General features: G+C 41.3%; 1 protein-coding gene across 1 annotated transcript; it reads left to right on the forward strand.

Annotated features, from left to right (window-relative positions):
• Window positions 1-6,305: 6,305 nt before the first annotated feature.
• LOC117148401 (larval cuticle protein 16/17) lies at window positions 6,306-7,595 on the forward strand. The gene is made up of 2 exons (XM_033315768.1): window positions 6,306-6,752; window positions 7,185-7,595. The coding sequence occupies exons 1-2, from the start codon at window positions 6,440-6,442 to the stop codon at window positions 7,400-7,402; spliced, it is 531 nt and encodes a 176-aa protein (XP_033171659.1). The 5' UTR covers window positions 6,306-6,439; the 3' UTR covers window positions 7,403-7,595.
• The last annotated feature ends 5,982 nt before the right edge of the window (window positions 7,596-13,577 follow it).

Raw genomic sequence — 13,577 nt, forward strand, 5'->3', positions numbered from 1 at the left:
GGGTTTTGTGGCAGGATAACTGCAGCTATTCATTTCGCTACTAATCCAATGCGGGCCCGGGATTCGGCTTGGTCCTTTTAGCCGCTCCTTTAGCCCCCCTCACCCTCTCACCATCTCCAGTTTCCCTTCGCTGTCCTTGGTCCGTTTTGTATTTACGATTCAGCCATGCCCACGTAATGAATGGCAGGACCTCCAGCTCCTCGGGCGTGTGAATGAATTGAGTGTGCAAATGGCTGAATGAATGAATGGATGAACCAATGCGAATGCGAATGTGAATGTGAATGCGGGCGGGATATGGTTTTTTGTGTCCTGATTGGGGGGCGGATCGATGGGCCAGCGTGAGTCACGGCGCCATCTCTGGGCAAAAGGCATAACCTTGGCTGCAATCCGACCAATCCACCCAATCCCATTTCGCCCAGTTCTTTTCTTAATTTTATGTGCGTCGCCTGCATCAAAGTTTACACATTTACCACACTCAGCCACGTGAAGCTCCATAAAAGCAGCGGCATTGGGAATGAAGATTGAATGGACTTTGCACCGGATTCGCAGCTCATCCCGCCCAGAAATGTCCCAGAACAGTGAGAAGCACATTAGCATTTTCCAGACAGGATCCGCACAATATGATGGATTACGCACACCCCCCAAAAATATGTTTCACAATTTCAATGGGAATACTCAATATTTCTTTATATAGCAATGAGTTATAATTTAGGTATGCAATTTTGTTTTCTGTGCACAAATTGAATTGACGCACTTGTGGCTATTTATAAGGTGCCATGGGTCATCGATGACCCTTGTCCCGGATTAAACATATGTAAATATCCACACGGACCCTTAACCCTTAATCTATCATTTTCCCATTTGGCAAAATTAATTTATCTTCATGAGCACTCTCCAGACGGCCAAAACAACAACGAGAAACAACGAAGTGGATAACTCATAGAGGTCCTCCAGGGACCTGACCCATGTCCAAATCGAGTTCGGCCGCCGTATTGTAAATAAATAAATAGGAAAATAAATAAATAAATTGAGTAATGGCCATAATTGACGTGTCGCATGAAAAATTCAAAGCGCCAACACACAAATTGAATGAGAATGCGAATGCGAATGCGAATCCGTATGCCAGCCATTGAACTTCAGCCCCAGGTCCGTCCAATCTCATTCGGCCAAGTCTAAAAAGCCTGGCCAAAACGAAGCCAAAGCAGTCCAGAAACTGCGTGTGTGAGTGACTGCGGCATTTTCCAGATTTATATCGGGGTTATCAAACCTCCAAGCACAATGAGTTCACATACACACACACACAGTGCACACACAAAATGCCAAAAAAAGGGAAGGAATGAAATCAAACGGAGTTTGGCTCTAAAAAACGGCTAAGATATTTGTTGGTTTTTAGTAAACGAGGCACATACCATCGAACCAGACGACTGCGAAGGGCTGAGGGGGGGGACTCATCGGATAATATCTGAGCTTGTTCCGCAAACATTCTACATAGGAACATTCTCAGACAGTGGGCTTAAATATTAAATATTTAATGCCACTAGAAAAGCACACATGTTTTATACATCTACGAAATGAAATTTAATCATCCTAATATTGTTTAAAGAACTGCCAACCCATCACATCGATTTCATACTACATATTACAATATTTAAATTAATTGCCATCGTATATGATCTATACTCAAATCTTCCTATTGTTTTGTTTGTTACATTTACTTCTGCTTTTAAAATTTATATTTAATTTATGTATCCCATTTATTTTTTCCACTGTACGAGTAGCACTGAACTCTCTACCCCACTAATGTATTTCTATTTATGCATACGGTTAGGTATTTCGTATTCCAGTTTATCAAAAACAAGACTCCATCTAATCTTGAGATTAATAATGCGGCTCTGCGTAAATTTCAATTGTGACCAAAGGCACATACACATACTCAACCACACACACACACACACACATGGTGTCCGCAAAAATGTAGATTTAATGGGAGGACCTCAGCTGCAATTTCGACCACGGTCAGCAAATTCCGGCAGGAAGTGGGTTAAAAAGGGAGCAAAGGGGGCCCACAAAATGGGGGTGGGGTATGTGACTGGCCTGGAATGGCCCCTTTTTATGGTTAGAATTTTATTGACTCGGATTAGTCGAGAGTCCGCATCTCGCATCCGTAAGATACACATTAGAAGGATAAAGCACACGATTGCAACGGTTTGACCAGATTTTCTGCCATATTTTCGGTAATTGAGTATTGTGAATTTCGGCCTGGCTTAGCCGCTTAATAAATTTATGCAAACCGAGATAGAGAGATACAAATGTATCTGTCGGGAATCTCTTCTATCCACAGAGAGAAATGAGTTCTACATATTAAGGAAAATGGTAAAAACAATGGCGCAAACTATAAAGACCATAGAAACCTGCTCCAAATTAGGTTACACTTGATACTAGACCAATAACAGAGATTCTCCTGCTTTTTATCCATTTCTAGAGAATAATCATTGACTAATTGTATTTTTTTTCTGTGTATCTGCAGCAAGTTTCGTTGTTAGCACGCCCCTTTCCCTGCTCCCTTTTCCCGGTATTTGTTTATCATTGCTGTTTTTTATTTTGCACAGGCACTCAGCTTGCGGATTTTATAATTTATGCAAGACACCAAACAAACTCAGCTTAAGTCTTACAAATTGTTTTGAGATGCTCGGCATATCACATAAAAAAAAACACAACGCACAAGCCAGAAGGAAAAGCAGCAGAAATCTGTATCTGAGTTTTGAAGAGCACCGCATAAAAAAAGAGGAATAAAACAGAAAAAATAAAAGGGGGAGAGGGCGGGACGTGATTTGATGGGAATTATTCCATTGCCGGCAACAGGCAGCAGACTCAAAGCCGCAAAAAAGTGGGCAAAGTGCTCCAGACCAGACCAGGCCAGACCAAAAGGTAGCTATTCCAGAGGAGCCCGAAGTCTTTTTTTTTTGGGGGGGAGTGTGAGGTCGGTGGTGGGAGGTGTAAGCAAGAGGGTCCACAACAAGTTGTATCTCGGAGATGTCATGTCACGTAGCAGGCAGCGCTACATGGACCATTCATACAAATTTTGTTTTATAAGCCACTTTTATACGTTATTTGTGTGTAACTTTGTCCGATTCAGACGGTTCAGGCGCAGCTACAGCGCCGTGTGTTTATCTGTATCCGTATCTTAGCTGGGCTTACTTTTTTGGGCCATTTCATTGCCGCAGCTGTAGATTCACTTGCGAGCAATTGCCGTGGTGGTACAGTGGGGTGTGGCTATGAAGTTTGACAGAAGTTTGTGACAAGTTTTGACACACAAATAAGTCAGAAAGAGCAGTAAGTATAAGTTACTGAATCTATTAACTACTTAACTACAAGTGTTTAAACCAATTACCAGTACTGCGTTATCTTGAGAACGATTCTTTTCTCCAGAAGCTACATATATATAGCTAAATTGTTGTAGTTTCTTCCAGTTTTGCCCACGGTGCCACCATTTCGTTGCGTGCTGAAAGCTGCGGCACGTCGTCAACAGAATGTTGAGGGTCCCCACCAACTGACACCTACGGAGCAAGACAAACCGGGCGGGCAGCACCTCCTGCTGCTCCGTGCCCATTGATGTTGCTGATGCCGGGGGAAAACTGCATCCTGCCCAAAAATAACCAACGCTCGGTAATGACAAACAGCGTTGTTGTCTCAACCATTTAGCATCACAGACAGCTACACTCGCAGAAAAAAAAGTAAGCCAGTTGATCCTTATCAACTCAGCATAAGCAGGAAGATAGTAAGAAATATTCCTAATAGCTAAGAAATTTAAATGATATATATATATTTTAGGTACATAAATAATAGTTATACTCGACTATTTCTCGCTGTGCAGCGACAACACTACCAGGAATCGCTTCCTGTCACGACTGCACAGCAGCCAGATCTTCCTTCTTCTCCTGTTGACTCTTTTTTGGATGCTGTCTTTGTCCATCGACAGACAAAACAAATGACCTTGCTGATGAGGCACCTCAACTCAACACCGCCCCCTTGGGGCCACCACTGCTCTTTTTGCAGCTACACGGAGAAAAAATAAGCCATAGTTTTTGGGCCGCACAATGCAAGAAGTGATTTCTATATAATCTATACAAGCATTGGAAGAATTTAAACTGATACGTGTGATAAACGAAATCCTTTTGATTTATTTTGAATAAGCACGCACATTTTGTTTCTCTGTCTCGATGGGCGCAACAAGTTTGGCAAACATTTTGCACTTTTGTATTTTAATTTCTGCCGCCGAGCATCGCCTTTTGTTCGCCTGGCCGGAATGCGAAATGAATGCTTTGTCACAGCCAGAGATAAAATACGTTTATAAATAAATCAGTTTGCGCCAGGATGAAGGAAGTGCCTGATGTATCTGTTGCCACTTTGGCAAGTTTAGCGCGCCACTTCTGGCCGCCCGACTGACACACTGACAAAGTGACAAACTGACAGAGTGACTAACTGACAGAGTGGCAAACCGACTGAGCGACTGTGACTGCGCTTGTCACTGTGCTGTCACTGCGACTTGGCCATAAATCTGCGCCGGATGCCGCGAAAAAATGCAAAACAATGCGGCTAAAATAAGAAGCAAAAAAAATATTAAATAATTTCATAAATGCTATCTGCTTAAGAGGTGACTGGGCCTTAATGCACCGGCATGACCTTTGAGGTGTGCGCAAATTAATTAAACGGCGATAAGTCCGTGTCGACATATTGACAGCTGCCCCCGAGCAACACTAACCGATAAGTTTCGCTGTCCCTGAGCTCCTGCGTTTCCTGGGCTACCTGGGCTTTCTCGGCTCCCCGACCCCCCGACTCAATTGCACATCATTAACTTTGGCCGACTGACCAAGTGGGGCCATTCCCCCCCACCCCCTGTTCGCCCCTGGCATTCAGCTGGCCAGATCCCAGGCCTGTGTTCGCTAAATCGCTGCACATTAAATGCAATTAAGAAATGATTGAAATCATAAATTAGCCCTAATTGGCCACAGGACGCTCGCCTCGTTCGCTCCTGCTGCTCCATGTCTACCCCCCTTCTTTCATCCACCGTTCCGATCCTGTGCCGCCCCTGGTGTTGCATCTTCACCGCTCGGAATACGCTGCCTTAACGATGACAGGCGGCACGTACTGGCTAGCCAAATTGTAGGGTGCAAGAATTGTAGTATTTTTAGCTGCTGCCCAGCACCGTGGGCTGCAATCTAAGGATCCGCTTCCTTTATATCTTTATGTCTTAAACCATAAATATATTTAGCTTAATGTTATGCAATTTTTATAAATCATTACACCAGCTTATTAGCTTCAATATAATAGTATATTAAGCATAGAAAGCAACAATAACGATTCGACAGATGAAGAAACCTACTCCTCACTTCAGTCTTCTTTTATATCTAGTGTTTCATAAAATTAAAAAAAAAAACATATTTTCTAATAAAGACATGAATTTAATTGCCTATTAGTTGTTGAACAGCCATTCTCAGCGGTTAGCACAAAAGGCACTTTGTAGCGATTCCCTGGCCATCCATCAATTGACTGCAAATCGATTATGTCTGCCGCATCAGTTTCGAACTGTGATTGCTTAGCCCCACGCCCTTTCCGCCTCATCCGCCCCCTTCGAACGAACCCCCTTTCCACCTTAACCCCCGGAATCCCCACTTTAACCACCTACCGAAACCCCCTGTTAACCCATTGTGAGCAATTTGGCGGCCGTGCGAACAGCGCCAAAAGCAAACACACAAAAGAGGCGCAACCAAATTGCCCAGTTAGCAACCTGTCCAGCCCCTGCCCCGCCCCAACCGCCCCCTTTAACCCATTGAGCCGGGCACACCGATAAGCATGTGTGTAAGTAGATGAAATTAAGATTTTTTTTATATGATTAAGAGTCGAGAATTTTTGACGGCAATGGCTCAGAGAGATGTGAGTGCACTGAGCGAAAAAAGAACGTTTCCTATATTTTATTCTATATATATTAATATTAATTTTATCAAACTATTTCATGACTTTTGATAGAACAAATAAAATAAAAACAAGCCTCATAAGAAATATCTAATTATTTTGGAATGCAGTCACTATATTAGCTGGCTTACTGCGAAGATTGCGCATGGTTAAACGGGGCAACTCCTTTTCTAGCCGTGTATTTGGCTCTCAGTCACCCTTTCGGATATCCCGCCGCTCAGGCTGAAGATCTTCGCTGCCTCGGTCGCCGCCGACTGCGCTGCTCGCCTCGCTGCCTTCTCGATGGCGACTATAAAAAGCCAAAGTTACACTGTTTCCGAATTAAACCGCTAAGAAAACAACGCGCGACAGCACACACACAGTCCACCTGCGTAGCCCAAACATCCCACACATCCCACCACCACCCATAAATCACATTACATCCATACATCCACACACACACACATTTGCACCGATCCGAGTTAAAATGGCCACTTCCGGTTCGATCCTGCTCGCCATCTTCCTGCTCAGCGCCACCCTCATTTCCGCCCAGCAGATCAAAGAGTCGGCGCCCAGTGCGCGATTACTAGATCGATTCGATAACCGATACCCCGACGGCAGCTACGAGTATCGATTCGAGTTGGACGATGGAACAGCTCGCTATGAACGCGGATATTTCGTTAAGATCAACGACGTGAAGACCCTGATGGTCGTGGGCTACTATGCCTATCGAATGACCGACGGGCGTTACATCACCGTGTTCTACAATGCCGATCAGTTTGGCTATCGACAGAATCAGTGTAAGTATCGCAAATTGCTTATCGCTTTTCGGTGTGAAGTGATCACAAAGAATTTTAAAGTGTTGGAAAGGGGCTTGCATTCTTATAAATATTTTAAATATTATCAGGTATAAAAGCAGAAAAAAAAACAGTAAATATTGATAAGTAAGCAAATTATTTTCATAGGAAGGATATGATTTGCGTACTTTGTTACAATTTTTTTATATTTGATACACTAAATCATTAATTTCGAGTGAGAGCATACAAATGATGGTTTTCATTGACCACGAGTGAAATGATTAATGTAAACGAGCCAACCATTATCGCAACTCTTTCAGCGAAAATTAATAAGACACGCAAACACGCCGTCGATTGTTTCCAGGCCAAAAGCACAGATAGCCCTCCACTCGAATCTGGTTTATATTAAATTATATTATTTTGGTCCGCCCACAGCGATCACGCCGCAGGAATATCCCAATCTGCCGCGCTCCATCGAGGTGCCCATGGTCAGCGAGGCATCTGCGGCATCTGCGGCATCCGCGGCATCCGATGGCGTCTCCAGTTCCCAGTCCCAATCCCAGTACCAATCCCGTCTGGATGTCCATGGCAACCCCTCCATCACGACGACCACGCCCCGGGGGGCGGGGACAAATCTTAGGGGCCGCTACTGAGAGTTCGTAATTGCACACCATGCCCATTATTATTATTGGCTCCCTACATCGTTTTTTATACCTTGTCTTTTTTTTTTTTAATTTTGTGCCCCCGACTACTCGTATTATATTATTATGAATTTAATTTCTGTCCACATTTTTGTTGTGTTCAATGAAATGGGATTAAAAAATAATAAAAATTTATTAAGGCAAAGCAGCGAAAAATTATGAATTTATTATTGAAGATGTTTCCAGTTGTTTGTAGCTGTTTTGTGGATCTTTTTTTATTGTTGTCCACGCCCCTTCGCGCCTCCAGCCCCCTTAACAGAGCTCGTTGCGAAGATTTCGCGATTTTTCGAAAGTCGCCGACAATTTGGCAATAAATTTACCACAAAGCGTTTCGGGCAATAAAACATACAAGTGCAGGGCGGCCCCTCGCCACCCTGGGGTTATATATATATATATATATATACATATATTTGTATATACATATATTGGATATCTGGCCATATTTTTGCATTTTTAACACATTTTTGGCGAGGTTCTCGGGCCGAGGGCAATTAAGAAACGAAAACGAAACCAAACAAGAAAATGTCCAGTGCACAGAGAAAAACTATAGGCTATTTTCAGAAAAAAATAAACAAATTGATTAATAAACAATAAGATCATTTATTGCCAACAGAATAATTTTGTTTATCAATTATATTCTGTGCCGTAGAATAATGTTTCTATCTTTATATATCTAAGTATCTATGTATCTGTCTTTCTATGTCTATGTGTCTACGTATATATCTATGTATTTATGTATATATCTATGTATCTATAAAATTACAAAATAAATTTCATTTGAAGTGTAAGACTTTGTGTTCCACGCAGCAGCGATTTGAAACGAAATGGAATGGAATCTCCGATTTGCAGCTCTCGAGTGTGCGAAGGTTCATCATAAATTTATTAAGTGCCGACAGGATACCTGGGAAACGAGTTCAACGCTCGGCTGACTTGCGGAATGAATTCAACTGGCAGCTGCTTGTTTTTTTTTTTGGTTTTTGGCCGACTATTAAGCCATAAAACATAAAAGGCCATAAAAAATCATCTTGAGATCGGATTGCAATGGACCAGCTTAATTGCTGGACCCTCGGCAAAAAATAAAGCATGATTTGTGTGCTCGTAAAATTGAAATTGATTTCAAATCAGATTAAGCCAAGTGTTGCATAAGAATAATGATTAAATAACTGAAGATGAAATACGCGCCTGTTTGCCAAAGGGAAGACGAACATTAAGGACTTAAATCGCAGAATATTTTGCTAATCAAGACAAACAAAAATAAATTGGATTAAAAAGGAAATTGCAGAAGCGCCAGCTTTTGGTTGCAATGAAAGCAATACTTGCTTCGCTGCTTTGCTAAGCCGAAGAAAAGGCGATGGAAAGTGGGTGGCCAAAGTGGGTGGCACGTGGTTGGAAATGGGTGAAAAACGGGTGGCAATGTGGGCGGTTGGGGCAGGTGGTTCGTGGCCTTCGACACTTGACTCGATGGCTTGCCACTGTTCCCATTGAGGAGCTCGGCTCCACAGACCCCAAGATAAATCCAAAGGAAAAGCCACGAAACTTAAGAAAATAAAAATGAAAGGAGGCAAAACGGGTTGGTTAGGCAAATAGCTAGATGCTCTTGGCCAGCTCTCTATTTGCGTACATTTTATAAAAATTAACTCTGCAATCGTTATGCGTAATTGAATGCGACGGCTTTGCTGATGTCAGCATTTCGAAATAATAATATATTTTAATTTATTTTGTGCAAGCAAACTTCAACTATTTACACTCAATTTTGATGTTAATGAAAAGTGCCGAATGTCATGGTAAATTGGCATTTTGATTAAAACAATTTGGGTTCACAAAAGATGGGGTTGATATATTTAAAATAAAATGAATAGTCTACTTAATTTATACAATTTAAATAGAAAGTCTATTTGAAATCATCAGTAATTAGAGTGTCTCTTGCTCAGTTTCGTTTAAGTGTGGACTGCACAGTTCGTGTATTGTATTACGAAAAAAAAACACAATAAAACCAACTTTGGCCAAGTACTTAAAGTGCCTTTGCAGTTCAACACGAACCGGCAATCCCCTTTCGAAATCCCCTCCAGAACTAAGGCTTTGCCGCTTTTCTCGCTTTTCCACTTTCCGACTGCCTGCAGGACGAACACATGTAGCCGGGAGTCGTTAAAATTATCAATGAAACTTTACAAATCTTGTCCGGGAAGCAAAAGCTGGCGAAATGGATTGAGGCGAGGGGCAATGGAACGGAAAATAAGAATGGAATAAAGCCAAATACAAGGGAAAAAGTTAAGTTGCAACTTTGTTAACTTTGACGCTTATTAAAGAGATGAACAATCCAGCAACTGAGTAACAGGAAAAAAACAGGAAAAAAAAGACAGCATAAAGGGAGTATAAATTCTTGAAAAACTTCGACTTGATTAAAGGGAAACCATGAGAAATTTCCCATGCCCCTGCCCGTCAGTTCAATGTCAATGCCATAACCCATTCTAGTTTTCTTTTTTTCCATTAAATTCACATCAGCCGAATCGTAAATGCCAGCCCAAAAAAATATAAATATTTTTTCGCTCGCTCGCCTGAAATATAATCAAAAGGCAATAAATATTGCAAATGTGACAAAGCAGGCAAAGTTTAACTAGGACATGGGCCTCCTTTTTGCCACGCCCCCAGTTGCCCAGGAAACGGCTACAAAATGTTTGCATGCTGCGGCAACAGCAACAAACAGCGAAAAAAAGCGAAAATGGCGACGGAAAAAAATAAGTAAGCCAAAGCCAAAGGATGAAGAATAAACAGAGGTGGAAAGGACGCAAAAAATGAGCAAGGACCAAAATTAACTTGGCCTGACCATAGATAAAAACACACTAAAACAAAGCCGCATTAAGTTACCTATGGATATTATCTATGAAAATCTAAAAAAAATTACCATTTTGTTTTATAATTTAATAAACATTTTTTGTTGATGCTACATTTAATCCATATTGATTTCCTTAAAACTATTTATTTACTATTTTCAGCATAAAAACACATTGCAGCACTGTTTCAAATATTATAAACTTTTACAAATATTTTCGAATGTTTCTACTAGCTGCTTGAAGTTAACATCGAATGCAGGCTACCCCTTTTAAAGGGTATGCGAAAAAAAGGGATAAGCATTGCGGCACACCCGTTGAGGGGCAGGTGGGGGGTGTCGAAAAAGGATGGCGAAAAAAATTAAATGTAAAATGCAAAAATGGCTTTTAAGCAGCGAAAGTCGCGTTTAGCGGGGTGCGGCTGGCGGGGTGCCACCTCCCAGAGGACGCAGGACACGGGACACATGGCAGGTGTGTGGGTGGACAGGATGTGGCAAAAGGACATTGCTGTTGTTTGTCGTTGCCGGTGGGTGCCGTGCCGGCTGATGTGTGCAGTTCATCAGCGACCGCAGCAAAAGGCTGCGAGATCCTGCAAACACACAAAAAAAGCAGGGGAAAAGGACAGCGGACAGCGGACACAGGACACCGCATCCTGGCAGTTAACCATCACAAAAACGAGCAAGAAAAGCGAGGAAATGAAATTATCATAGGGCTGGGCTTAGCGCAGTCAAATGAACCAGAAAATGGTTCATTAAAAACGAAAATATGGCAAAGCGCTCAGAAATCAAGCTGGGCACACTCGAGAGCCGGAAAAACACAACGAATCGGAGGAGAGAGAGCAATTGGTGGAGCCAGCTCAACTGCAGCCCTGAGTCAATTATGAAGTGCAAGCTAATTGCATTCCCTCGCTGCATCCTTTTTTCCCAACTATTAATATTTTTTTTGTTGCTGCTGCTCTAATGGAATTGCCAGGCACAAGTTGTCCGCCAAGATCCTGTCTAACTAACTCCTTTGGCCACCCTCCTTTGTTTATGCAAGCGGAAATTCATTATTTTAGCATGCACGCCGCAAATTATGCTATGAACTCGTGTGCACCTTCATCCTTTTGAATTTGCACAAATTTCGCACAATTTTTTTTTTTTTTTGTTATTTGCGAACTTTGCAGTTGGAATTACTTTATTGGGAGCGGATTAAATTCAACTGGCATTGCGGCCGAATTTCCTGGCAGAGAATTAACATTCCAAATTGAATTGGGGCCCAGCAATTTATGCTGAAATATATGAGGAATTTTGGGCTAACTGCTGGTTTGGATATCTTAACCATATTTTGTGTAATTAGAAAAAAACCGACCAATAAACGGCCAAATGAATAATATGCGAATTAAAAACATTTGTGCAACATTCTTTACTCCACCACGAGTGCTAATTAAATAATTAATGCTCATCAATCGATCGCTCGAAAGCTGAAAAAACAACCGACTAAACTAAATCAGCAAATAAGTGCCCTTATAAATATTTAAAAATCACGACAAATTGCCGCTCGTCAACTTGAACAAGAGAGATACTCGATTCGAGCCACTTGTTTTGTGGGCATACATTAAGTGAAGTCCGACCAATTATTTTCGCTTTAGCCAATAAAAAATGTGCTTACCAGAAAATCGGGCGACAAGAATACAAACAAAAAAACAGCAGGACAAAGGGAAGCGCCAGCCGCACAACAACGGTGGATTTAATTTAAATTTTTAACGAAAATCCACTAAGAGCATTGCGAACGATCAGAATTTCGACCAGGTTAGTAGCAGCATAACAATGCATATAAAAAACATTTAACATATATTATATACATATAAAGGCACGCTCTTTTGCTGGCCGCAAAAAGGCGTAATTTCAGTTAATTTTTTTTTTTTGTTTTTTGTTGCTCTGCCTCTTTGGTTTTAAATGAACACGAAGCTATTTGTTAAATCAATGAATTTATTCGCTGGCCGCGGCAAGGAGTCCTCTGGAACTGAGTTGCCGAATCCGGAACACACAGGACGACGATCCCATGTTCCATGGCCATACGCACACATTGATAAACACATTACAAGATATTTTGCGCACTTCATGGATTGTTCGAGCTGAAGAAGCGAGCGAGTATATATGTATGTGTGCATATGATATATATACTATATGGCATAAAGTCAGCTCGTGTTAAAATCTGCTTTTATGATTAATTGCCGTGGCGCTGGAAAATAAACCACGACAACGCAGGCGACTTCGCTGCATTTCAATTTGTATTTTCATTTCGTTTCGCTTCGCAGCCATTTTCATTGCTCGACCACTTTTCCGGGCATTTTCCATTTGGCACATTCACACATTTTGGGGTTTTATTTCGCTGAACACGATGTATGTATGTAATTCGGCATTCGGCTGATTTAAGCATGATCCTTGTGTAATCGCTCGTTAATTAATCCTTGCATTTATTTCTCGCACGGGTTACAGGCAACCAGCGCAAATTTAGCAATTAATTTCTAAATTATATATATTTCATAATTGGTTTGCCAACATATTTGGGCATTTAGCTAATTTTAGTGCTAGTAGTATGTTGCAGTTTAGCAGCAAATTGCACTTGAAAGGCCTAAATTGTTTTTCAATATTAAGTGCAATTGTTTTCTTTCTAGCATTATTAGTATTTTCGTTTTTATTATTATTTTTTTTTTTTGTGCTCCACCACTTGGCTCTCCCCATTAAATCCCACTTGGCTCCACGATTCTTCCGCCTGCGAATTTGTTGTTCGTTTACTTCTCATGGAAATTGGCGCGTTTATCTTGCATTATTTTGCGCACATTCGCTTCGCATAACTTTCGGCCTCTGTTGCAGTCAGTGTTTCGTTGGCTCAACTCGAACTCAGTCCATCTGAAATGCACTGAAAAAAAGGGGGTAGTGCAACACAAAACAAGAAATTAAATAAAAAGTTATATTCCTGGAAAATTGAGACACATTTAGTTGAATGTAATATCTAAGTATGGTGTACAAATATAGGACTATAATTTATTTAATTTAGGGATAAAAATCAAAGTATTCTAACTGCTCGCACTAAAAAATATATATTTTTTGGTAACTTCCGCTTTAATAATTTATTTTTGTATAAATGCCACATTTAGCTGTTACATAACTTCCCACTTCTCAGATATACCCCTCTAATCTTAGAGCAACGAATAGGAATACCCATAATGATACCCATTAGTTGGTTATTAAAACGTCCATTTAAGTCCATTTCTTTCAGTGCTCCCGAGACTTTCGCCATCCATTTCCGTTTCC

This window comes from Drosophila mauritiana, chromosome X, assembly GCF_004382145.1.
Source record: "Drosophila mauritiana strain mau12 chromosome X, ASM438214v1, whole genome shotgun sequence".
Classification (NCBI taxonomy): domain Eukaryota; kingdom Metazoa; phylum Arthropoda; class Insecta; order Diptera; family Drosophilidae; genus Drosophila; species Drosophila mauritiana.

Bases quoted from the DNA above. Each gene is read 5' to 3' on its own strand.
- LOC117148401 (XM_033315768.1), top strand. From the start codon at position 6,440: ATGGCCACTTCCGGTTCGATCCTGCTCGCCATCTTCCTGCTCAGCGCC. The intron at 6,753-7,184 runs GTAAGTATCGCA...GTCCGCCCACAG, and splicing joins TGGCTATCGACAGAATCAGT to CGATCACGCCGCAGGAATAT.